The sequence below is a fragment of the Amblyomma mixtum genome, chromosome 3 (genome assembly GCF_055824585.1).
Source record: "Amblyomma mixtum isolate Tamu chromosome 3, ASM5582458v1, whole genome shotgun sequence".
Taxonomy (NCBI): Eukaryota; Metazoa; Arthropoda; class Arachnida; order Ixodida; family Ixodidae; genus Amblyomma; species Amblyomma mixtum.
In genome coordinates, this window is record NC_143014.1 from 189,714,112 (window position 1) to 189,740,173 (window position 26,062).

General features: G+C 47.0%; 1 protein-coding gene across 1 annotated transcript in view; it reads left to right on the forward strand.

Moving 5' to 3' along the window:
• The window catches only part of Cad87A (cadherin 87A), a 49,385-nt gene that overhangs the window by 13,198 nt on the left and 10,125 nt on the right, over positions 1-26,062 (forward strand). The window contains exons 7-32 of the mRNA XM_089582231.1: positions 3,445-3,543; positions 4,389-4,523; positions 4,857-4,970; positions 5,221-5,299; positions 9,295-9,407; positions 10,964-11,161; positions 11,688-11,843; positions 13,030-13,194; positions 13,283-13,356; positions 13,837-14,104; positions 16,705-16,850; positions 16,998-17,070; positions 17,152-17,224; positions 17,313-17,491; positions 17,627-17,753; positions 17,917-18,065; positions 18,826-18,958; positions 19,082-19,297; positions 19,387-19,544; positions 20,688-20,837; positions 20,985-21,107; positions 21,248-21,434; positions 23,156-23,376; positions 23,875-24,072; positions 25,606-25,719; positions 25,798-25,918. Coding sequence (XP_089438357.1) covers positions 3,445-3,543; positions 4,389-4,523; positions 4,857-4,970; positions 5,221-5,299; positions 9,295-9,407; positions 10,964-11,161; positions 11,688-11,843; positions 13,030-13,194; positions 13,283-13,356; positions 13,837-14,104; positions 16,705-16,850; positions 16,998-17,070; positions 17,152-17,224; positions 17,313-17,491; positions 17,627-17,753; positions 17,917-18,065; positions 18,826-18,958; positions 19,082-19,297; positions 19,387-19,544; positions 20,688-20,837; positions 20,985-21,107; positions 21,248-21,434; positions 23,156-23,376; positions 23,875-24,072; positions 25,606-25,719; positions 25,798-25,918 — 3,769 coding nt within the window. The remainder of the gene's footprint in view (positions 1-3,444; positions 3,544-4,388; positions 4,524-4,856; positions 4,971-5,220; positions 5,300-9,294; positions 9,408-10,963; positions 11,162-11,687; positions 11,844-13,029; positions 13,195-13,282; positions 13,357-13,836; positions 14,105-16,704; positions 16,851-16,997; positions 17,071-17,151; positions 17,225-17,312; positions 17,492-17,626; positions 17,754-17,916; positions 18,066-18,825; positions 18,959-19,081; positions 19,298-19,386; positions 19,545-20,687; positions 20,838-20,984; positions 21,108-21,247; positions 21,435-23,155; positions 23,377-23,874; positions 24,073-25,605; positions 25,720-25,797; positions 25,919-26,062) is intronic.

Genomic DNA, 26,062 nt, shown 5'->3' on the forward strand with positions numbered 1-26,062 from the left:
AACTGGGAAAAGGCGGAAGCGAATATTCCTAAAACCACATCCGCCGGGATAGACGAAATTCCAATTAAGCTAATTAATGAACTTGGCCCAAGAAGCAAGGACGCGCTGATAAAAGCATTGGAGGCAGTCATAACAAATCAGCAAATTCCGCACAGCTGGAGACAGAGTAAAATGAATTTGATTTATAAAGGGAAAGGAGATAAGATGAACATAAAATCCTTCCGTCCGATTACGATAACGTCTGTTATGTACAGGCTGGCAATGCAGGCGGTGAAATTAAAAATGCAGTCATGGGTAGAAGGGAATAGGATACTCGGAGAACTTCAGAATGGGTTCAGAAGGGGTAGGTGGTTAGATGATAGCCTGTTCGCGCTCACCCAATGCATAGAAATAGCTAAGGCGGAAAATAGACCTCTGTTTATAGCCTTTCTAGACATAAGCGGTGCATACGATAACGTGAACAGGGAACTCCTGTGGAGCATATTGAAAGATTTAGGTATTGGTGATGAGGTAATTGATTTTCTACAGGAAATCTACCGAGATAATGAAGTTGAAATTACATGGGAAGGGAAAAAAAGTACCACAACTGTAGGGGTGCACAAAGGATTAAGGCAAGGTTGTCCTCTATCACCGCTGCTGTTCATGCTTTACGTGATAAATATGGAAAGAAGGCTAGAAGAATGTAATCTGGGTTATAATCTGTCGTACAGATTAGGCGGAAATGTAGTTGAGCGGCGACTCCCGGGTTTAATGTATGCGGACGATATTGTACTGTTAGCAGATAGCCAGGAAGATTTACAAACTTTGGTTAATTGCTGTGGAGACGAAGGAGACGCTCTAGGATTCAGTTTTAGCGCAACTAAATCAGGTGTGATGATTTTTAACGATACAACTGATCAGGGGCTTACAATACAAGGCCACGAAATACCCAAAGTGGCCGAATACAAATACCTCGGGATATGGCTAAACGAAGGGCAGATATACACGGAAAAGCATGAACAGGCTCTTAGGGCAAAAGGACGAAGAGACGCCGGGATAATGAAACATAGGGCATTATGGGGGTACAACAAATATGAAGTACTAAGAGGTATTTGGAAAGGAATAATGGTGCCGGGACTTACTTTCGGCAATGCGGTTCTGTGCTTAAGGGCAGAAGTTCAGTCGAGATTAGACGTAAATCAGAGAGCTGTTGGAAGATTAGCACTAGGTTCCCACGGCAAAACCACAAATGAGGCAGTACAAGGGGATATGGGCTGGGCATCGTTCGAGGCACGGGAAGCTAAGAGTAAAATACTATATGAAGAACGCCTGAGGAAATTGGACGATAACAGATGGGCAGCTAAGGTATTTAAATATTTATACAGAAAGAACGTTGACTCACAGTGGCGGAAAAGAACTAGAAAACTAACCAGTAAGTATGCCGGTCATGAGGACGGAGAAAGAAAGAGCATTAAACGACAGGTCAAAAACGCGGAAGTTAAAAATTGGATGAATTCAATGGAAAAGAAACATAGTGTAGAACTATATCGATTCTGGAAAAGGCAAATCAGGAAAGAATTTTTCTATGATAACTCAAGAGGCAGTGCCCTACTTTTTGAAGCTAGATCAGGGTGTCTTAGAACGCGCAGCTACAAAAAGAAATTTAACGAAGAAGATGACACATGTGCAGTGTGTGGTAGATCTGTGGAAATAATTGAACACCTCATAATCAAATGTGATGGTATCCATCCGGATGTCGATGCAGGCACAGTCACTCTTTCTGAGGCCCTAGGGTTTAAAGATAACAATGGTCATGTAAATAAATCTGCAGTGGAAGTCAGCAAAAAGCGATTGGAGGATTGGTGGCTGAAAAGCAGAGATGTGGCATAAGGTTAGAATAGTAGGAAACCGTAGGCAAAGTTGATGGAGAATCTTAATGAGAATTGCCAACACAGTAAACAAAAAAATAATAAATAAAGAAAAGCTGAGCATGGTGGCAATTGCCACCACCCCGTTTCAAAGGGGGCGCTCCTATCCATCCATCCATCCATCCATCCATGCTGGCGCCACCACAGCAGTGCACGGAGCCTATACATGGGGCCCTTTGTTTGCCGGCTTTATTTTTTCCAGAATTCGCAAAGTAAAAATCGGGCTATATTTTTTCAGTTAAAATTCTGATACAAATCGGGTTATTCATGAAATATTTCCGTAATTCGGGTTTTTTCGGATCGTTTTTTTTTTGTTCAGCAAAACACAATTTACTACAAGCGCTCGTTTTTGTGCGGGATACAAGCTATTTTTGCTGAATATTTCACAAGCAGCATAGAAGTGACAGGTGCGAAGAAAAAAAACTGTTCTCCAATTTAGGTTTTTCTCATCTATTACAATTATTTCTTCGCGTAAACGGTCAATCTCCTGCGCAACACTCCGCGTGCATGCAATACCTGTCTGCCTTGCACACTGCGAAAACAGTCATTAAACCTCACAGAGACCATTTTAAAAGGTCAGGAGCCCTGCAGCCGGACGTTGTTAGTGCGTGGATAGCGCTTGATACACGATGCCGAATAAATGCCATGGTTAGTACCCGTGTTTCGGCCTCTCGCCTATACAAATTATTTTTCGAGCATACATCCTCGAATTAAGCCACATCATGAATAACAAGCGTTAAAAGAGGTTTGAAATCATCAGTTGACCGAACACTCATCTGAAATAAGCACAGGATATTCGCTAATTTCGTGCAGTGTCTTCAGTTCTGTTTGGAAAAAGGTGCAGCCGGCCAAATCTGTGGCTTGTGGGTGGCTTGTGACTTCAGTAAGAAGTGACTAGCGCGATTTCGTGTGCCGCTGTTGTTAAGGTATAGGCAAGGTTTGATAAATTATTTAATTTGTCTTTCAGTCTTTAAGCGTGGCGTTAACTGCTCCGCCGCCCACCAGCTATGCATATACATGGCGAACATATGCGAGTAGTACAGCTCAAATTAGCGATGAAAGTAGCGCGCCTAGGTATTCGGTTTACGGAGTAGTCAGTTACAACCTTGTTTATTTCACAAATATATTCGTACTGATAATAAATCTAAACATTTCGTCACATGCTTTCTGCTGCCATTTTTCTCCACCACTAGTTACTGTACTCCGCTAAATTAGCGATGAAAGTAACGCCTACGTATTCAGATTAGGGAATCGTCCGATACAAACTTGTTTATCTCACAAATATATTCTTACTGCTAATAAATACAAAAGATTTGGTGATATGCTTTCTAGCTGCCATTTTGCTCCACGCTAGCTACTGTCCTCCGTATCATGTCGTTACTTTTTGTCACGTACTGCCAAAAGTGTGATTCAAGTGGGTGGAGTGCCTATCATTGCTCGGTAGATAAGAGAGCTATATCAAGCGATTTCTTGGGAGCCTTTTCATGTTTTTGTCTTCTCCTGAATGTGGTCTGAGTCGGTGCCGTTTGACTTCTAGGATGCGCCAGTGGGACACACGGTTGTGAACAACATCAGAGTGACCGACTTAGATTCTGCAGGGAACGTGCTCCAGGTTCAGTGCTTTCCGAACAACAATGTAAGTACACGCGTACGGCTTCCTTATACCGACCGCCGGAGTGGACCTAGTTTTACGAGGAACGATAAGAAAAAAAAGACGTAAACAACATTAAGCGAGGTAGGTGTAAGGTGACGCGTCTTTACAGGATGAAAGTGTAAGAAAGTACGTGTGCACGCTGCTGTCGCCCAGCGGCAGCAACGACAGCCAGTATCTGGGGGAAAAGACGTCTGAACGGCGTTCGCGTTCACATCGCGAACACAGTGGTAGCGGACATGGATCCTGAAAAGACACTTCGGCTACACTTGCAGCATTTGCGACCGTCTGTGTAGCTTTGGTCGAACATGGGTGAGGTACAAGTACAGCGGCTCTATCCAATGCGTGTGCGAGCACGGCTTCCAAGAAAACGCGCTGCATACCTAAGACTTGCAATGTTTCGCTCTGGAACCTCTGGTGAAGCACCAAGACTATGATTACATGACATCTGTTTGCCTTCTTTTTCCCGATTTGAGTGAGCGAGTAATAGCATGCCTGCCCTAGCGCTTCTCTGTGGCAGAGTTACTTCTACGTACAAAGCAAGACCGTTGTGATCGCAGGCGGTGGAAAGCGGCTTTTAGCAGCCAGTCAGCATTACGACGTCCGGCTAACTGAGCAGTACTTGTCTGTCGCAATATATGGAGTCTTTTTAAATTGGTGCAACGATCTTTCAGACGTTGTCCTGGCGCAGACTACGCCTCTGCCCTATAGGCGACTTTGAGAAACAGCACAATACGCCTATTTTCAGATGCTGAGCTCCATTATAAAGTGCGTTTTCACAAGCCTGTCGTACTGCTGGAGATAACACTGCACGGTGTGCCATGTTTCAGGTCCCGGAAGCCTGCTCCACGTTCTCTGTGGTGGTCACAATGTCTAGTCCCCAGGAGCTGAACGCATCTTTGGTACTGCGGAAGCCGTTGGATCACTCTGTCCGTCATGTGTACGAAGTGAATCTCGTAGCAGATGTGAGTCATACATTCCACTAACTACATCCACTCTCCTCGAAGCGCCCATTTTCGTGTGTCTACCTAAAGACATTTAAAAATAAAGAAGGTTTATGCGCTAAAGCTACGTCTTGAAAATCCGGCATACTTCATATTCCAGGGCTCCGAATTCTTTTAGACCCCTTGCGTTTTCTGAATTTGCATCAAAAGCTCGGTACGGCGCCCCTTTTTACTGTGTCTTCTTGTGTCTATGCATTTTCGGCTATGAGGATTAATGCCTATTCTTGCTAGGTCAACAGAAGAACGCTTGTTGTCGGCATACTAGATAAAAATGCACCTTTCTTTTCTTCTCAGGACGGTTCCTTCAATGCCACTACGACAGCCGTTGTGAAAGTGACGGACGTTCAGAATCGACCCCCGGTGTTTCTTGGCTCGATGTCGGCCATTGTCAGTGAAGATGTTCCCGTGGTAAGTTGAAGGCAGTCTATGAACACATAGTGAACTGTTTGTACGGAGAAAAAAAAAAGAGGTTGTAGATGCTAGTTTAGAATGAGATGCTAGAAGCCTGAGCTGCATCGTAAAATGGTCACAAAATGGCTACGTATTTTTTCTTCGCATTACTACTATTTACTGCTACAACTTTGTGCAGCAGTGCTCCTAACGTATTTAGCTGCTTCCTCGAAATAATCAGGCCTATTTTCTCCTCGTATCTTTCTAGGGGACGTACGTGATGACAGTAAAAGCAATCGACGGCGACAGAGGAGTTCCTAGGAACATCCGCTACTCTCTCGTTTCAAGTAAGCACGCGCATTTCATATTTAAAATTTCCACCCTTGTAGTGGGGTACTGTGGGTACCGCATAGTGAAAACATGCAGAAATAATGAAACTGTATGGTAGAACACAAACAGCAACAGATGCTCATCGACAATGTTAGGTGTGCCCTGGATTAAGCTTAGAAATCGGAGTACAGCGAAATGAACGGAAGGTGCCAAAACCGACCCTCCTCTTGAATATTCATGACTAATCTCTACAACTCTTCTAATAATAATCTCTTCTAACAGCTTCGCTGCTGTACATAAAACTCTCATATACACGGTCGAGACAGATTCCGGCGGTCTGTGGACGCATATCCTGACTACCATCCAAAAAGAGCTGAATTCAGTCTTTATTCAACAAACTACACAGACTGTAGAACTTTCAATAGCGAAATAAAATGTTTAGGCGAGCAGGACTATGTTAGCTATGCAGTTATATATCATGTAGTGCACATGTTAATATAACAAATAGTTACATTCAGACTGAAGTCATTTTGGAGCTAAAATATTTTTTTAGAAGGACATAACTAAACCTGCTACTCTAACTTTCTTATGGGCTAGTTCCAAAAATTGCAGACCGGTGATGACCAGTCATTTGCTTAGCCAGAGTGCTCGAGCGCTTAGCCAAAGGTGGTTCGAGCGCACAAATTCGCTGTCCGGATCCCCTCGGGAACGCTTTAATTTACACTGATGCCGCCTTTGACGAAGGACGTTGCTCAGTGGCGTAGCGTGACGCCAACTGGAACACGACTACAAGCAAGATACTCTCAAGAAACTCTGAGCGTAAAAGAGGTGCAACTCACAGCCCTACTGGAGAACTGGAGACGACACGCTACGCCCCACTTTACCGGAAAAGCTTACAGTCGGAAGGTGCTGCTTGAGAGTGATAGGAGAGCGTTGAAACTAGCCGCCCCCTGCGACAAGTCAAACTGTTTCCTCAGACCTATACAAGGTCTGTTAGAAAAGTATCCGCTTTATTATTTTTTTTTTGCGAACACCTGATGGTATGAAAAAATCACGCTTCCATCAGCTGACCTTGAACCTGCCTGCGCATGCGCGAATTTTTTTCCACCTGCCGATAGCGTCAGTCGCTGTGACGAAGCGTTTGAGTAAGGCAGTGCGCAGTGCTCTCGTCGGTTTTTTATTGCAAGGAAAATGGCGGAGCGACAGGAGCAGCGCTACTGCATGAAATTTTGCCAGAAACTGGGCGACAGCCAAGTGGAAACCATTCTGAATATTCAGACGGCTTTCGGTGACGATGCTATAAGCAGCACACAGATTAAGCAGCGGTACAATTGGTTTAAATACGGCCGCACATCGATGGATGGGCGATCGAGCCACGCTCCGATCGCCCATCAACATGCCGAAATGACCAGGTCATTGCCGAAGTGAACGCTGTGGTAATGCGGGGCCGTCGTGTTACTACCCGAGAAATTGCGGAAGAGGTGAACATCACCAATTTTTCTGCACATTCCATTATCACCGAAGATTTGGTCATGGAGAGAGTTGCGGCAAAATTCGTGCCGAAGCTGCTCACGGTGGAGCAAAAGCAGCTTCGTGTTGAAGTCTCACAGGACATGCTAGATTTCACAAACAGTGACCCCGACTTTATCAACACCATAATCACTGGTGACGAGTCTTGGGTGCACGGATACGACCCGGAAACCAAATCCCAGTCGTCACAGTGGAAGCATTCCACGTCACCAAGGCTAAAGAAGGCCCGTCAAGTGCGCAGCAATGTGAAAGTGATGCTGACTGCTTTTTTTTTATTTCCTCTGTGCGGCACACCACGAGTACGCACCCCAAAGGGTCAAACAATGACCAAGGAGTACTATAGGAGTACTATAGGAGTACGTCGCCTACGTGATGCTGTGCGGCGCAAGAGACCGGAGTTGAGGTCAACAGGAAAGTGGCGCATCCATCACGAGAATGCTCCTGCACATTCCTCGCACTTGATTTAGACTTTTTTGGCGAAAAACCAGACTCCTGTAGTTCAACAGACTCCTTACTCTCCTGATATGACCCCCTGCGACTTCTGGCTGTTTCCCAAAATCAAGAAGCCATTGAAAGGAGCGCGATTTCAGACAACAGGGGACATTATGGCTGCCATGAGCTAAACTGAATTCCGAAAGGGGCCTTTTCGGAATACTTCCAACAATGCAGCACCGCTGGGAGAAGTTTGGGGAGTCCCAAGGAGACTACTTTGAAGGTGATCAGGTTTCCAAGGCTCCAGCTATGCCAGTTTTTTTTTCTTCGGCGAAAGGTCGGGTACTTTTCTAACAGACGTCGTACTACGAGGCAGCCAAGCGCTTATTAGCTGGGTTGCCTTACATGAGAACATAGCAGTAGACAGAAGCCCACCGTGCGGCATCGGTGAAGATGAGTGTCCCCCCCCCCCCCCCGCCCCCTCCCGGAACTCCTCTCAACGCGTTTTCTCATTCAACTATGTCCGAAGAAGACGAAGCTGAGTAGGTGGTCCGACATGGTCAGGTTACACAGACGATCCAGCTTCCGCAAGATGAACGTGCAGTGCCCAGACGGCGCTCAAATCGTTCTCCTGGGCGCTATAGAAACTGCTGCCGTTGGCCGCTTGGGCCGATACAAACGCGAGATCGCATTCTGAACTATTAGAGGCGGGCGTCTAGCTGATAACATTCCTTGCCTAAATTATCTCGATGTAGCCCTGTTAGCTGATGCATGCCCACATGTGGATTTGACAGAGCGCGGATGCTTATGCCAATAAGCGCAGGCAGGCGGCGTGGAAAAGCATACGACTGCACCAAAAGCTGATTGCTCCTTTCGCTAGGTCGTGTGTTACGGTGCTGCGATCGACACGGCACACTTCAGCGCAGGCTCAGCTGCTGTGCATTCCGACACTTCCCGGCCTTCTTTCATGAATCCGGCATCTCGCCACTTTTGTGAGCTCCACGCCTGCTCCATCGCTTGCCTATACCTTCCTATAGCCCCTCACCCCCTGGATGCCGAGCTGTTCCCATGTCAGGGCAACATGAGCCTCGTCAAGTATCCCTCCCTCTCCCCCCCCCCCCCCCCCTTCCATACATTATACTCCTTGATCACTGTTACTATCACCTGCAGCGTAATCCCGCGTTGCCTTCGAACGAGCACGGCCACCATGATGACCGCGATACTCGCAAGCTTCGCCAACGCAGCCCGTCGAGGAAGCGGAGATGAGATAAGATTAATCGGCCTTGCGCGATAGGAAGGTGGACCTGTACAAATTTGAACAAGGGTATTGACCCTAATCAGCACCGTGTGGGGGAGTGCCCAGCCCACGCATTTAAAATAGTCCTATCTTTTCTGTCCTGCGCTGTGGCATTCCAAGGCCACCAAGCTACGAGTCGTGGATACGCTCAGAAGGACTCGCGCGTCAATGCAAGTCCATGCTAGACTTGCTCCTCTGGTTCCTCCACTAGGCGCACTAGAGGGCTGTATCTAGGAAGGCTTCATATCCAGTTCTTTTTATTCGTCCCAGAGCTTAGGTCCTTCTAGCTCTACCCTCTTCCTCTTCTCTACACAAATGATGACAAAAGGCAAGAGTTGAGAAGATGCATAATAAACATTTTTCTCAAGCACGCTATGCGACAGTAGAAGTAAAAGCTCAAAGGCGAAGACACTGCGCCGTCAGCGAAAGGTGTTTTAGAGCCCCTTTAACTCTAAGGAACTATGAAATGAGTTAAAATATGTATCGCTGAAAGGATTTCATCACCGCCTACCGCAGTCTTATATTGCTAATCCCAGTACAAGAGCCCTTAGTCAATTTCAGCCAGGCAACGAAGTTAGCGTTCTTCTCAGACAACTCGCGTCGCAGTTAACAAATGCTAGGCACTTTCTGAACCAAGTTTTGAGCGAAAAGTCGGTAAGGTAATCAGTAAAGTTAACGCATATTTTTCGCTGAAAATTGTGCAAACGAAAAAGTAACGCTTTTTTCCTTGTTTTTATTTCTATCTGCTTTCAGATCCCGAAAATTTCTTTGCGGTAAACAAAAACACAGGAGTTATTATGACTGCGAACCTGCTCGACAAGGAAAAACTGGGTTCATCTAACGGTGTGGTCACTGTCAAAGTCAAAGTGAGTGCAGTGATTGGTGTACACGTGAAATGGCTCGGATTGCACACAACATGGACGCTCTTAACTATTCAGGAACGAGAAGCTGGTTGGGCGTCTCCATGTCTTCCTGGAGCATATTTGTTATTTTGACTGGCATTACTCTTAACTTAGGAAAATGTTGACTGGAATACGTATTCTTTGTCCAGGTGTGGCCATACTTAACACCCCCTACCGCCTTTGTATAAAATGTCATGCATGAAATAGCTTTCTGATGCATTTATAACGTAAAAGCTAGAGAACAGCGCATGCTACTCTGCGCTTTAAAATTGCAGAAAACAGTTACTAGAACTCTTAGCAGTTGCAGGTCTACAGCGTGTAGCAAATTAGAAGCTCGTACCGGTGTACTTTCGAACTCATTAGATATCTTATAAAGAGTTTCTTGCAATTTATTTAAGACGCTTCATTCTTGTATTCACGCGCCTTCCCACACCCGTGCAGAAGTTACAGCGCTTAATCGGACTGGTTTACACTTACGTACGTTTCAAGGCGAATAAAATATGATTATTATTATTATCGCTGCTGTTGCTGTTGTTATACATGTTGGTAATTTGATATTTTTTCTGTGACCACGGTGAAAATTAGGCCGCTTTTGCGGGGACTAGAAGCGACAGTTTGGAGATCAGTTCCATGGCGACATTGTACCGTATTTTCCGGTGTACAAGACGCACCCTTGTATAAGACGCAGCCCCCATATGTGCAGGCTGTCATTGAAAAAGTTGGTATATAAGACGCACCCTTGTATAAGACGCACCCCAATTTACCCAGTTAGGCTAGTGAGGCTTAATTAAACATGCTTGTGCGACCATTGCAAAATGCATCTTACCTGTGAGAAGTTCTTAAGCACCGCTAAGTGATCGAAAAAGGCAACACTCACGCCATACCTGCCCACGTTTTAGCAAAAAAAGAAAAAAAGAACGAAGGAACTCTCCTTATATACATAAGAACATTTTATATTAACTTAAAACCTTGGAAGTATTCATCTTAAGATGCGCTATCAAAAAGCACGCCCATTTCTGGAGGCGACCCAGCTGAAACATTCTCTTCGCACTACGTACACGGAGCAAACAAAGTTGCAAACGGTGACTGAAAGAAACGCCGGCTTGTCTTGACAATGGCGAGAAACGCGATTGTCGCCATCTTTTGGCATTTCACATTATTTTTGCTTGGATCCTGCGAAACGGCCGCGGGTTTATGATTCCGGAAGTCGGCATCCCCACTGTTTAATAATAAAGTTCACCTAATCAAGTTGCTCTCGGGGTCCCCGTATTGCAATATTAACCGTGTTAAAACCGCGTTATTGGTAGTGATGTTTTTCGGTGAAAAAAGCTTGAACATGGACCTGAGTAATTTCTGAACTCGCAAAAAAAAAAAAAAACAGAAAAAGTCGCATATAAGACGCACCCTTGTATAGGACTCACCAGCAAGATTCTTGAAAAAAAGCCGCGTCTTATATACCGGAAAATACGGTAGCACTTGAGGAAGCCTTCCAATAGCTGCCTCTTCCCGATGACGCGCAGGCCACGGAGGTGGAAGGCGATCGCCTTCTGGACGAGCCGGGAGCGTCGACGACCGCCGCGCTGTCCATCACGGTGAAAGACGTCAACGACGAGGCACCGACGTTCAGCCGGCCCAGTTACAGCGTCAGCGTCAACGAGAACATCCCACCCGGAAGCCCGCTACCCAACCTGGACATGTTCGTCCAGGACACGGACACGGTGAGCATTGGACGTCTTCTGCAGATGCGCCCGTGATCGCTGCGGCTGAGTCGAACAAGTTCATTAGCTGCAAATCCCAGCGTTTGCGCAACTCTCGTGCAACCTTTTCACCATAAAAAAGAAAAGAAAACGGGAGTGCGAGCTTCCATGCGTGCAACAGTGTGGACAGGAACCTCCAAGAAAAATTAGCCTCGGGGCTCAGGGAGGAGATCACGTCTCAGGGAGGAATAAGAACGTCGCTCCACACGCAACGAACAAGAAACCTACTGAAGCGTCACCAGATAGCCGAGAGACACCAACGCCCTCATAATTATTTCTCGACAAACATTTTTATAAACATAGCATTCCCTCAGATGCAGGCGTCATATCTGTCCCTCTACCTCTAACAAATTCCCCGTAATGGAATTTACTAGCAGATAAAATTACGCCTTGTATAATGTGGAACTAGTATTATATCGCTGAAAATAAATATTTTTGTTACATAGCATGCTTGTGGCGTCACTAATTTCCTTTTGTTCGTTTGCAGGGTTCAAACTCTGTTTTTAATATAAATCTGGTGGATTCATCGGGGATGTTTTCCGTGGAGCCCACCATCGCAACCGGATCAACGTCTGTAAGCATTCGCATTGTCAAAGGACCACTGGACTACGAGAATCCAAACCAACGAAAGTTCATCTTGCTGGTATGCACAATAAACAGCATTCACTTCGTACGCACTTACAACATCGAAAAGCGACTAAACTGTGATACGATTTGCCAGTAGCTTTGGTGCTAGCCAATATCCCACGCCAATTGAGCAGGTCCACTTGTCGAAAAAAGTAAAGCAAGAACTGTCACTATCAGCCTAATTCGGAGCTGAATTAAAACGGGCAAACTGGAATCTATTCAAGCTGAAAGCTGTCATCACAAAAAATGACAGTGGACAAAGCGACATAATAAGGAACGAAAACGGGTCAATGACACAGCTGTAGCGATGTAGACCCTTCCGCGTATGGGGTAGCAGCTTCAGGCTGCATATATGGCGTCCATGCTTTGACCTGCGCGAAAAGGAAAAACACGCCAGTCATTTCCGGTACGTGTTTACACCTGAGAACCCACAGCAGACGAGTCACCAGGCCACGGCGACAATTTCGAAGGTAGGTCTAGTTGGTCCATTCTAATAAGGCTTGGAACGCTTGCAGCCCGAAACGAACAAAGATATAGGAAACGAACACGCCAGATATGCCCGAGTGCTGACTACCAGCTTTAGTAGTCAGCCCTTGTATGCGTTTTCTCTGTAATTGTACATACATGTCTTGCTTGAATTCTTTGCCTCAATCAATCGAAAAGCTGGAACAGCCGATGAGCTGCGCTCAAACTTTGCATTAGGAAGTAACGTAATCGTCGGCAATTTTTTTTTTTTTTGGTGTGTGTCATCATCACTCTTGCCCAAATTGTCTTACGTCTGGTTGGACTGTTGTGACGCCATGTATGACCTTGGTTATTTCATACTTTATAAATTTATGAACTCTGAACTAACCAAGGTCACACAGGACGTCCATCTATCTGGTCGGTTTTCAGAATATAAACGCCCATAGCAGTTATAACCTCGACGGCATGTGATGTGCACTGCAGTCATTCTGTTCATACGAAGTGAGTAAAGTGCGATACGCTTCGCAAGGCAGATTGCACAGAGTGACGGATTCTTCAAGATGTACAACTGGAACAACAGGAAAACGATATATAGCCTCAAATTAACTACAAACGCCCCACGTATATGCTCGTTTATCTACTGAATTGCACTAATATTTGTGCTCAAAGCTGCGGGCGGATATCAAAATATTCCGTTGCCCCAATTTTTTGCGCGTGCGTGTGTGTCTTCTTGGCAGGTGGTTGCAGAAGAAGCGTTCACGAATCCCAAGCTGTCGAGCACCGCGACGGTAACAGTGAATGTGCTAGACATCAATGACAACGCCCCAGTGTTTGAAGAAGAGAGCTACACGGCATCAATCGTTGAAGACGCATCACCCGGAAGTGTGGTAACGACTATAGTGGTAGGTACCTTAGAGGAGCTACAGATGGATTCCAAAGGCATTCAATACGTCCTGTTTGAATGTAGAACAATTTTTTTTTTCTTCTCAGGCTACCGACAGAGACACAAGCCCTAACGGAGAGTCTGGTTTAATGTACTCTCTTCTTGGAAACGGCGCAGACAAGTAGGTTACCGCGCACCTATATTGAAGAAGCAAGTAAAAGTAATGAATAATATGTCATGTACTGCCGCATGCGTACAGTGGCTTAATTCAGCAAGTTAAAAACGAGCTTTCCGTATTGTTATTTTACCTGCTCATACTTGTTTGAAGTAAACTAGAGTGGTGTAGTTACCATTTCCTTTCTCAGAAGCACCTGAAACGTTTTCGGTTCCTGAGCCTATGAGGAGCAGTGTAACAATCACCAATGATGCCGCATTACCGTGCATGTCCATCCATTCTGCTGCATGACATAAACGTTTTTCATGGAATACTATGGCGAAGCAAATTTAGATTAAGAACCATGAAACGTCTCGAAAGCTTATTCAGCCCCTCGCATCACCCCTGTGCTCCTTGGGCAATAATACAGCTATAGATGAGCTGTTCGCAGCAGCGTACGCCTACAGCATACAACAGATGTCGGCAAGCCTCTCTATGGTGCGGCAGGTTCCACGTGGACCCCAGCTCGGGCGTGGTGACGGTGGCGCCGTGCGAGACGCCCGGGCGGGGCAACTGCCTGGACTTCGAGGCACGGCCCTCGTACTTCCTCTCCTATCAGGCCACCGACGACCGGGGCCGCGGCCAGAGTGCCGTGGTCCCGCTCACGGTGCGACTGACGGACGCCAATGACAACCCGCCGGCCTTCGAGCAACACCTCTACACGGCGCTCATCGACGAAGGGGACGTGCGCTTCGACCCACCGCTGAGGGTGCAGGTACGCACCTCTCAATGCTCGACTGCGAGGAGCGCTGTCATGGCAGAAGGGCGGCTAACAGGATGCGAGACCGCTCCTCCAAAAGATCGAGCCTTGGCTTACTTTGGGAGGAATTTAAAAAACATAAGACGCACATAATAAGCAGTGCAACCTGGAAGTAGTGGGGCTAGTTTTGTGTTGATGGCACGCTTATCTGAGCGAAGAACAGTTTGCTGCCAGCTGTTAACGACAAAAGTCATGCTTTTGCAGGCTAAAAGCAGTAGTGCAAAAGGTTCTCATTCAAGTTGAAAAAGATAATACAGACAGTACATCGAAATGTTATTGCAAGTGTAGCCACACCACAGCAAGATTATATCTCGAAGGGACACTGAGGACCACTCTATCCAAATTTTTCTTGGTAAAGTTTGACTCTTTGGTGTTTTTGTGGCTTTACTGACTTACGCTCGGCAGTAAAACTGTTTTAAAACTGCATGAAGAAGACGGGATGACAAGACGAGCCACAAACAGGACCGCACGAAGTGCGGACTTCCAACTCACTTGCAAGCCTGCGCTTTGTGTGGTCCTGTTTTTGCCTCGTCTTGTCGTCCCGTCTTCCTCGCGCAGTTTTAAAATGACTAAACTCAAGAACCAACTAGCTCAACTTCACGCCTTACGGCAGTAAAAGACATATTTATTACTGAGAAATTCCAAGTCGAAGATGGAATATATTTTCCCCATCACTCGGGGGTTAAAACTCATGACGTAGATTATGACGTGGAGTGCATTAGGGACTCCATGATAGCCGTCTGTGAGTGGATGGCGTCGTGGTTTACGCTCAGATATCAGCAAAAAAAGGAAACACCTGACATCATCGCAGCTTGCTTGTGAAAACAGTCTCTAGCGGCTATACTTGGCATTCATTTTTTGACCCTTTCTAGCTTTAAAAAAGTTTCGTTTTTAGTGAAAGTAGCCTAGTTTTAGTTAGAACGTGGTAATCAATCGATATATCGGCCAACTTGACTCTGTCCTCAGTGTCCCTGTAACTATTAACGACGGGCCTCCTGAAGACGCATGAGCTATGTCTTCCAGCGCCTTTTGTGAGCAGCAAAATTCGCTTTGAAAACTATTTGGTTCGCCTTCGAGAGCCATATCTGGATGTCTTCGAATCGTGTTTATACTTTCGACAGCATTCATCTCCCTCGGTCCAACTTTTCGAGTGATGATGACGATGATGATGCTGGCTCTACCCCGATTCGAGAGAACCTTTTCTGCGACGAGGTTCAAGCTCGCTGTTTTCTCCGCGGGGAGCTCGTCTTCTCTGCCGGCCCTTCTGACCCGTTGCTTGCGACCAATCACACATCACGCGATCTGTGGGTCCCTGCATTCGTTCCCACTACCCCCTCACTAACTTCTGCAGTGGATGTTCGATGATGCGCACAGAGGAATGGAAGGCCAGGCAGCTTCTTTTGTGGCATGTCAAGCACAGGGTTGCATAAACAGGCTATCGTCTGGGTAGAAAAAGAGCCCACAGGTTTTGCCCTGCTTACGAAAGGTAAAGTAGGCGCCTGACGCAACTTACACAAAAAGCTTGTTGTAATTGCTGTCGCATTTAGCAACAGGAATGTGACTTCTGATGTGGCCAGATAGCGACAATCATTACTATCCGTTCAGCTCATGCCTACAAACTGTGGTGCAATAAGCGGCGATGGCGACTTAGAAACTATGCTTAGCTGCACCGCGTCGCCGGCATGTAAAGTGGGGCCCGACTCTCACGTCACGGTCGCACACTACTTTGCACATCTGACTAATATGTCGCCTTCAAACAGGCAGTCGCCACTAGGCAGCTGAAATTTCTCAAAATTAGCTAGGCCATTTATTCCGCACATGTCCAACATTCTCGGACGAAAATTTTGAAAATTGTAAGACACTGTTATGGAAATATTGAAGGTAATAGTCCAGACTTCTGATATGTAGCAAAATCTTTCTTTTAAGGCGTTTCCATCGACCACATAGAAGAGTTAAGACTGTCAAATAAAACGATTCGGAACGTTTTTGACGGTAGAAAAAACGTTAACAGAAGAAAAAATACAAGACTGCCGCCAGGTGATCTGCGGATATATTGTTTGTTACAATGAAATCTTACATTAAATGAAAAATTGCGTTCACAAACAGTTTACCACTCAAAAATGCTTTTGTCAAGAATTGTTGGGTATGGTTTGTGAAGCGCGTTATAGGAGGGATTTAGCACATCAGCTAAAGCTTTTTTTCATATTCATAATGTAACTTTCCGTGTATATGGAATAAACAGTACCTGGCAACTTTGCCTTTGCTCGCTCATGAGCACGCCAATCTCTGGCTGTGGTCACTTTTATGAGGTTTCAGGCGCATAGATTACCGGACACCAGTTTCCAGTTCTAAATCTGGCTTGTGTCGGCGGCAAAAAAACAACAACAAACAAACAAACAGCACTGTAGTGTGGCCAAATATGTTCAAGTTATGGAGTTATGAAGTATTTGGGAGGTACTATATTTTGCCTCCTTTTTGGAAAACTTGACATGTGTTCTCGTAGCACACTCTACTCAGATATACAGCAGTTATACTCACGTGGCTCACCTTTTCAGGCGCGGGATCCCGACGTGACGTCGTTCGTGAAGTACAGCATCGTCTCCGGAAACAGCTACAACCTCTTTACCATCAACTCACAGACGGGTGACATTACAGTTACGAGTCGCCAAGGGCTGGACGTTTCCCTTCTCAGAACAGACACGTAAGTCAAATGACGTCGGCACGTAGTTAATATACCTTTCAATGTGCCTGGTTGAGCAAATGTGAGGGTAACAAAGATATACCTTGATGCTCTACTTGACTGGGCGACAACAGAAATATGTACAAATTTCTGCATTTCCATTAACAGGATAACGCTAACCGTACAAGCCTCTGACGGTGGTTCTGGCATCGACACTGCAATAGTTAAGATAACAGTGAGGGTACGTATCTTTGTTGTCGTTATTTGAAACGATCTTCTTTTTTCTTTTACGTATGCTATAAGCACCATTTTTTTTTTTCAGGACGCCAACAACAACAGTCCCGTCTTTCAGAAAGATCGCTATGTCGCTTCAGTGCCGGAAGCGTCGCCACCAGGTAACTGAAGGCGTTTACACAGCGCCAATGCTCCCATCGCGTATACACCGTCAAGGAAGGCCCTGACAGGCCCTCATTTCTTCGATAGGAACCCTGGTGGAACAGGTCTCGGCGACGGACGCCGACACGGGAGCGAACGCCCACGTCACCTATCGCATCTTGAAAGGAGCCTTCGACGACTTCACCATAGATGCCAATACAGGAGTCGTCTCGTTGTCAGCGACAAGTCGTCTAGACTACGATAGACGAAGCAGCTACATCATGGAGGTAGAGAAAGATAAAACTTCAACGAGGGGCGCAGTTTTGCGGTCCCGGTTGCCGCCTATTTTATATATCCTATATTATTGCTCTCAACCATTCACCCACCGTCGCTGTTTTGTTTATCTTTTATGGCGCTTACAGATTATTGGAATTGACGGAGGAGTTCCCGAGAAAACAGGAACGACGACGCTTAGCGTGAACATTTTGAACAGCAACGACAAGATGCCATATTTTCAGCCGACGACCCAAAGAGCGCAAGTGTCCGAAGGTACGCATTAAGCAGCCGTCCATTTTTGTTGTAACGTATGGCCCTCGTCGAAGGAAATCTACCGCTCTGGAGGCGATCGCCTCTCTGCGATTCTTGCTTTAAGGTGTCACCGGATATGCGCCATATGTACTGCGAGTAAAAGGAGAACATTCCGCACATGCAGGGGCGCCAGTTGGTTATAGATTCTACAAACTTGTGGCCAAAGACCCGGATGCGAGCTCACCGGAATTTTTGAAGTACGGCATTGCGGAACCTGTGACAGCCATTGCTAAAGATGGGAGAAGCGTGAATGAGTCAGTTCAAGCGTACAAAGTAAGTAACTGCTCACCTCATCTTTTCGGTACCAAACTGATGCTTAATTCGCCAGCTTTAAACTGAATAAAAGAAGTATGGTATATGGGCTATGAGGGGCGCCGTAGTGGAGGGCTCCGAATTAATTTCGACCAGCTGGGGATCTTTAACGTGAGCTGACATCGCACAGCTCACGGGCGCCTTTTTGCGTTTCGTTTCCATTGAAACGCGGCCGCCGCGGCCGGAATCGAACCTGCGTCCTCGGGCTCAGCAGCCGAGCGCCCTGATCACTCAGCCACCGCAGCGTGGCCTAATAAAAGAAGCAGCTAACATGGGCGACCGAGAAAGAAGTGCAGAAAAGGAGTGTCGAGGCAATACAGTGAAGAATAAACAGACGCAGTGGGATCTTGAGGCAGTGCAAGCAACGCGTCGAGATCTATGCAGTGTCTTGCATCGACGTCGTGCAGCATGTGGCTGCTTTCACGTTTAAACTGCCGTGAGGATAGTTTGGTGTCTGGTTAAAAGGCAAGACCATGTAATGCCAGGTGCAGGATCAGATGTCGCGTTTGGGTTCGCTATGAACTTAAAAATCAACACGTTCGTAAAATTATTTCAGACAAGATCCCCGTCAGCAAGGCTCGAGAGATGCAAGGTATATATTGGCGAAGAATATGAGCGTCATATATCGAATGAATGAAATCAGAGCAGGCTCTAGCATAACAAACAACTGCCGTGTTCCTCGGTGTCAGCTGACGGCCTAAAATCTTCCTGCTGACCCTAGGCCTTCTTCGACGTGGACGCGGACACTGGCGAGATAAGAGTGGCATCCAAGCTCGACCGCGAAGCTGCAGCCGTCGTCATGCTAACAACCGTGGTGACTGACGTCAGCGCTGTGCCGCTTCAAACTGGACTAGGTAGCGTGCAACCGCCTCTTGCTTCCACCTTTCGAGAAAAATGTAAACTGAACAAAAACTAAACAGTCCGCAAATTCACGTTCGCACGTTGTCAAGCCACGCATCTATTTTTCATCACCACAGGCACCCTTGTGATCACCATAGTGGACCTGAACGATTTCCCGCCTTCGTTCCCGCCTCCTTGGAGTCCCGACCATCCGGAACTGTCCATCAGCGTCATGGAGGAGCAGCCCGTCGGCAGCGTCGTCGCGTCGTTCGTTGCCACGGACCCGGACTCGAACATTGCCAGTTATTCCATCGAACCCGAAAATCCTTACTTCGCCATTGACAAACTTTCTGGTAAGCAACGTGCTCTTCAGAAGACAGGCGAGTGACAGTGTCATTACTCTGATTGCGACATCCCGCCCCCTTTCTCCTCCTTTCTTCAGGCGTGGTCACGATACACAAAAGAGTCGATTATGAGCAAGTGCAAGAATTGCGCTTCTCCGTCGTGGTGCGAGACACCGGCATTCCTCAGCTGTCAGCGGTCGCATTGGTGACGGCAACTGTGACCAACATAAACGACAACGACCCGACGTTTTCGCAGGTATGCCTGCACTCATGTTGCTTCTTTTTTTTTTCACTAAAACCGTCTTAAAGTTCTTACTCCTGGAGCACTGCTTCACTTCTAGCGCTACCAGTTAGGCTCAAGATTCCCTCTCTTGAGACTTTCGAAGTCTGGTTATGACAGCAGAATATATACAGGAAATCTATGTGCAAGCGAAAAAATATTATTTTCTCAAAACCCCTCCAAAAGAACTTATCTTCCGCCTTTAGACGTGCGTTTGGAGCCAGTTAGTTAAACTGTAAGTAACTTGGTGGTAACACCGCTGTTGCTAAAACTGCTCCGAGCAGCCCGCACTCGGCTTTCGCAGATTCATTGGCGTGCAGAACCGCATTGCTAGCCTTCCGGTAATTATATCCCCCTTTTTTACAAAAAAAGGGAATTCACAATCGTTTCCATGCACATACCGCCTTCGCGGTGAAGCTGTCCGAGCCTCTGTATTTATTTGCAAACGCCTCAGCGGATGTAGTTTGAAGTCTACGTATGAGCTAGGAAAAAAAACACAAAAGTGGGCGTGTAAAAGAAGCAGAATTAGCAAAATATACACATTCTGAAAGCATGCGGCACAGCAATAAAACCCAGTGGCATTCATGATGCAGTAGTAGCAGAGCAGAACTAGACAGTAATGCACTACATGCGTTGAGCACATATACTCTGCCTGGCAATTTGCCGGTACTGAAGCAGAAGTTACACCTCGTGCCAGAAAATCAGCGACTGAGCTACCAAAACACCTGGCTTGCAAGAATGCTTCGCGACTGGCTGGCGCCCGTCACTTCGACAACCATGACTGCACAGGGTACGATGGCGAAAATACTGGAAAATCACGCATCGTTCTAACGCGCGAAATTCTTTGATAACTCGGGCCCTGCTTTGCCGGCGTCAGCTGTGTAGCTTCAACTTCGACGTTACAAAATCGCGAGGCAGTGCACATAACGTTCAAAGTTGGTACACGACATGTTCTGTTCCAAGCGGCAGTCGTCGGTACCTGGCAGCTGATGATGTGCCGGCAGGACGCAGCCACTGCCAGGTGGACGCTTTGGAGTTTCGAGAACGCTGCGCGCCTCGCAAAACCATTCGCTTCAGTTCGCGTTCATTGATTGTCCGTTGGTTATTGCTCGCTTCCAGAAAGCTTACCACGCTTCAGTCCAGGAGAACGCCCCTCAAGGGACGTTCGTGACGAAAGTTGAGGCGAAAGACATCGACGCCGGAGAATTTGGCGTCGTTTCGTACTCCTTGCTGGGAGAGAAAAGCGGAGACTTTCAAGTCAACAAAAGGGTAAGTGCGCGAAGAAAACGGGGGAGCTCAATGTGCGCCGTGGTGACGGTTGATGCAGAAAAACATTTTGGGGCGCACTGCCACTGCTTTTAATCCGTTCTTCATACGCTTTTCTGCTTTAACTGAAAGCAAGGCTGACATTTTCAGGGCGAGATAAGCGTCGCGGGAATGGCCAATTTGGACAGAGAGATCACTCCCGCAATCACCCTTCAAGTGGTAGCCACTGACATGGGCCACGATACAACGACAAGGAGATCGGTCTCCGTTCCGGTGAGTAGGCATGTCTTTATCTATTAAAATAAGAAGAAAATATTACGTCATAGGACGCGGCTCACCCGCAAAGTCCTCCAATTAGCAGTCATTACTTGAGGGACGACAAGAGCAAGAAGAAACTTCTCACTACCCCGCAGGTGTACCTTACCCTGCTCGACGACAATGACAGTCCTCCTGTGTTCACAAAAAAGACTTACGAGGCTTCGTTCGTCGCCAACAGCCCGCTCGAGTCTGCGCAGAGCATCGTTCAGGTTTCGGCAACGGATGCAGATGAAGGGATCAATGCAGAAATTCGCTACTCCATCGTCGCTGGAAACGAAAATGGTAAGCAGTGGACGCCAGGAGCTGGTCGGAAAGGCCGCCTTGACTGTGCCACCGACTGTACCTGTGCCGTTTATGGGACTGTATGGCACAATCTGGAGACATTGGAGTTCTTCTGTTTATGGAAGTAAATACCTGTAATCACGAAAACAAAGCCGCCAAAAAAATATATGTGGACAAAACAAGTGCAGTGAGCCTTACACATGCGCCACGCGTGACTCCTCCGTAAAAATCATCCGTACAAACATGTTTTTATATCAACATCATCATTAATATAATCACAATCATCATCATCAGCCAAGCTATGTTCACAGCAGGACAAAGACTTCGCCCATTAATCTCTGATTAGCTCTGTACTGCGCCAGTTGCAGCTAATCTATGGGCGCAAATTTTCTTATCTCATCCGTCCACCTGGTTCTCCACCTCTCCCGGCAATACTTCCCTTCTATTCGAATCCAATCCGTTACTCTAAGGGACCATCGGTCACCTTCCCTTTGCATTGCATGCCCTTCCCATGCCCATTTCCTCTTCTTGATTTAGCTAGGATATCATTAACCCACGTTTGTTTCCTAACCCACTCTGCTCTTCTCCCATCTGTTAACGTCGACGAATAAACGCTTGCAAACGTTCATGAGCGACAACATGTTCTCAACAACGCACTCTATAGCAGGCGTTATTTGATATCGAGCTCAACGCTTTGAAAAGCCAATCTTAACGCACTTTTGCAAGTAGTCTCGACATGCGCGCACAGTTTTCGAGTATAGTAAAGCTGTATACATGCAGGCCTGCCAGGGTTTGCTCATTTATCGAGAGCTCTCAAAAGCATGCACACAGCCAATGCGCTCTTGGCTTTTATGACGACTATGATCCATTGTAGCGTGCTGCATTCGAGGACGTAAGGCACTTTCCTCATCCGTTTCGCTGCACCCATGTGATCGGAACGTTGGCCATTTCATCTCTCAACGCGAGTCACCATGCTTTCAGTGAAGTTTGATAGTAAGTGCGCACAACATGAAACAAAGCTGAGCAAAGTCCTGGTCTGCTGAGCATCAGTACTTGCTTTCTTCTATGCAAAAACAATCCCTCGTGCACCTCCTATGGGTGGGAGCTACAGAGCATCTGAAACGATATCACAGACAAGTGAAGGTTGCATCCATTAACCGAAGGCCGACCCACAAAGCCCCCCCCCCCCTTTTTTTTTTCCCCCGTAACTGGGATCCTGTCTTGTTTGACTAGGGATCTGTGAGAAAAATGAAAATTTTATACAAATTTCAGAACTGTTCCTTCAATGGCTCTTTTCGCTTGCCGAAGTTTCGGAGCGCTACCTGACTACGCGGTTCCCTGGTGAAAAAGCAAGGTCATTCATAAAGGCCTCTATGATAAGACCTCGCTTATCCTCAGAAGAAAGAACAGAAAGCAGTAGTGGTGCATTTTCGCGACATAAAACCGGCCTCCTTTCTTCTCAACCTGGACTGAGCACGCCTTTTCTCCTGGTAAAGAGGCGCAGCATCATACGCAGTGCATATAACTCTGCCGCTTGCTTACCGCGATGTCAACAATTCTTGGATAGCGTATAAGATATTCCGGCGCATTATGCCAGTGCAGAGTCTGAAACTTCCAGCCAACTGACTTTGTCAACGACGCCACCTGTCAGGCTGTTTTTGTAGCAACTTTCAGGACCGTCAGCGCACGTGCGTCAGCGCTAACCCGCGGCTCCTCTGCAGGCATCCTCGCCGTCAACCCCAAGACCGGAATCGTGTACCCCGTGAAGAAGCTGGAGAGCAGTCGCAAAGAGTACCGCATCGGGTTGGAGGCACGCGACGGCGCTGGCACTGGACCGAACACGGACAACTGCGTTGTGCTCATCAGGCTGATCGAAATAAATCTGGACAAGCCACATTTCGTGACGCCCTCCCTCCCCAACGCCACAGTGGAAGTGCTCGAGGTTAGAATGAGCACGTGTAGTCATCCCCTTCCTTTTCCGGCCATGCTACTGACCTCTAGGCCCGGAAATTATGTAGCGGTTCTATTCCGAATCTCTTCATGAATGATTCTTTTCGTCTTTTGCCAATAAGCCAAGCACCCTGTACCGCTGTTGTAGCAAATATCGATCAGTCGAAACTCCGCATAAGCAATACTGCCTCACTACTAACTGCTGTATTATACTGGCTCAGGAGCATTCGTACTACTCGCATTGCTTCGCTTTGAGAAGTATAGAAGGTGATCGTTTTTGTCCAGTGTGCATACTGCACCACAAAAATTTATTCTTAAGAAAATCCCATAAGCAATCGTGCACGAGATTGTTATGAAAGACAGTTGTTATCCCCTAAACACGCGAAAGACAGTTGTTATCCCCTAAACACGCGTCATAGCCAGCTGAAGAAAACAGAAATAGCTCCGTGCTAAATCACGCAGTAAAGAGCACGGGTGACGTCTGTTTCAGAACCAGACCCACTCGAGCCAAATCATAATGACTGTCGAGGCCATGGACAAGGACCACGGCGACAACGGGCGCATCTCTTACTACTTCAAAGTTGGAGACAGGAACGTCGCCGAAACGGACGAGTTTCGCATCGACGAAGTTACTGGAGAAATCCAGGCCAAGGCCGTCCTCGACAGGGAAGTCAGGCCGCGCTACGAGGTAAGCTGACCTCTCAAGCGCGCGACTAGTGTTGCGTTGTCGCCAGCCACACGTGAAGGCTGCTGGCGTGAACGGAACAAATTAATGTTCGTTGTTTAGTTCATCCTTGTGGCTTTTCGTGAGCTGATTTGTCTGCTAGCTTGCAGAGTGGACCTCAATGGGGTGGTTTTGGAAATCGCTAGACATTGATGTGTCGCAAGATATTCGCGTGCACTAAAGGTGCTCTTTGTGGGAGCGTATATAGGAACAATAAGAGTTCGGAACCATCCCCGCCCTCTGGCGTAGCATATAAGCACATTTAATCCCATTCAGAGGATCAAAGGTCATCGGAAGCATCTTAGCGAACACTGCCCGACGGTCTGCGCCCTGCTCGAGAATGATGCACCGCAAAGTCAAGCTTTCTTGTGTTTCTTAGAACAGTGTCACACCCTCGTGCTTCCGATTCCCGAGGTGCGGTTCGCAGTCCATAGGCAAGAGAGGACATCCAGGGAAGTGACGTCAGGTCACAGGTGCCCAGATGAGTCAGCTTCTGGTCGATGATCCAGATGACGTCGGCACAAAATCAGCATAACAAAAAAAAAATTAGTCGCACTAAAGTGCGCCTCACTGCACTACAGTTTTTTACGCCATTAACAAGTAAGGTCCCGAAGCTGCACGCACGCTGTGATAAACGCCATAGCAGAGGCTCTCGGATTAATTCCGACCCTCTGGCGTTCTTAAACGCGCAAAGACGTCGCACAGCGCGCACGGGCGTCTTTTACACTTCTCTATCGAAACGCGATTTCCACGCCTTGGACTTGCTTCACCCTACATCTTGGCCTTAGAAGGCCTGCGAAGCCATACCTGCCGAAGCATCGCGGCAGGTAAATTAACAAATGAGGTTTGTTGAAATTGCCAACAACAGTCCTCCTACTTTTTTTTATCGATTGACGTACGTACCTCCAACAGAAAGTGGCCAGTCGCCTGCTCAAGCCTGCTCGAAGTTTCTCACGCTCATTTCCAGCACCGCCGCCGCCCGTCTCTTCGCCAGCGGTTTAGACCAAGAAGGGTCGGGGAAGGAGGTTTGGCCAACCGATGGGGAAAGCCACTGAGATTTGCAGTGAGGGACTCTGCAAAAGCTATAGGCGTTACAACTTCAGTTCCTCCCTGTTTCGTTGACTCCTTAGAAGAAGTTTCTTAATGTTTTCAATAAGGCGTCGCTCTCGGGAGGTGCCATACTGACAGCTAACGGTTTTTCGAGATCGACGAAGAATATGTGTGTTCAGGGCCCATTTAAAGGTGTGCATACAGCGAGTTTAGCAAGGCTTCGTTGAGCACAGTCAGGGAACGACTAAGTTTTTCTGGCACAACTGAAACTTAGTTCGCAGTGATCCATTGCTCACAAAAATTAAAAGTATGTCGCTTGTTCGGGACCGTACACGCTAAAATCAGAAAAATTTGTGACCGTGGGTCAGAAGCAGCGGGAGTTTTAAAAAAGCGGAAATTCGAGTCACAGGTCGAGTAAATTTTTTTTGCCGCTTTCTTCAATTATAGCTGGTGCTCGTTGCCAAAGACCACGGCACTCCCGCCCCGTTTGAAACGCTGCGGTTCCTCACGGTCGTCTTGAAGGATATCGACGACAATGCGCCCTTGTTCCCTCGCACACGGGTACTGTCCTCTTTCCAGTCGCTTATCTGTTTCGGTGGCTGAGAGATCCACCTAACTATGTTTGTTTTTATGTTACAGTCCTCAAACCCTTATGTGTTTCACATCAAGGAAAACTTAGACCCCGGCTTTCCCGTTGGAAGGGTGACGGCGATTGACCAAGACGTCGGAGAAAACGCCATGGTCTATTACTACATTATCGGTGAGACGCCGGTCTTCGTGCCACAACTCCTGCTCTTAGTACTCCCATGCACCTATGCTTGATAGTTGGCAAAAACCTTTATATCTACTAGCAGTTCATCATAACTTCGGGCGTTGGGCGAATTTTGCCTCCTGGTAGCCTTCG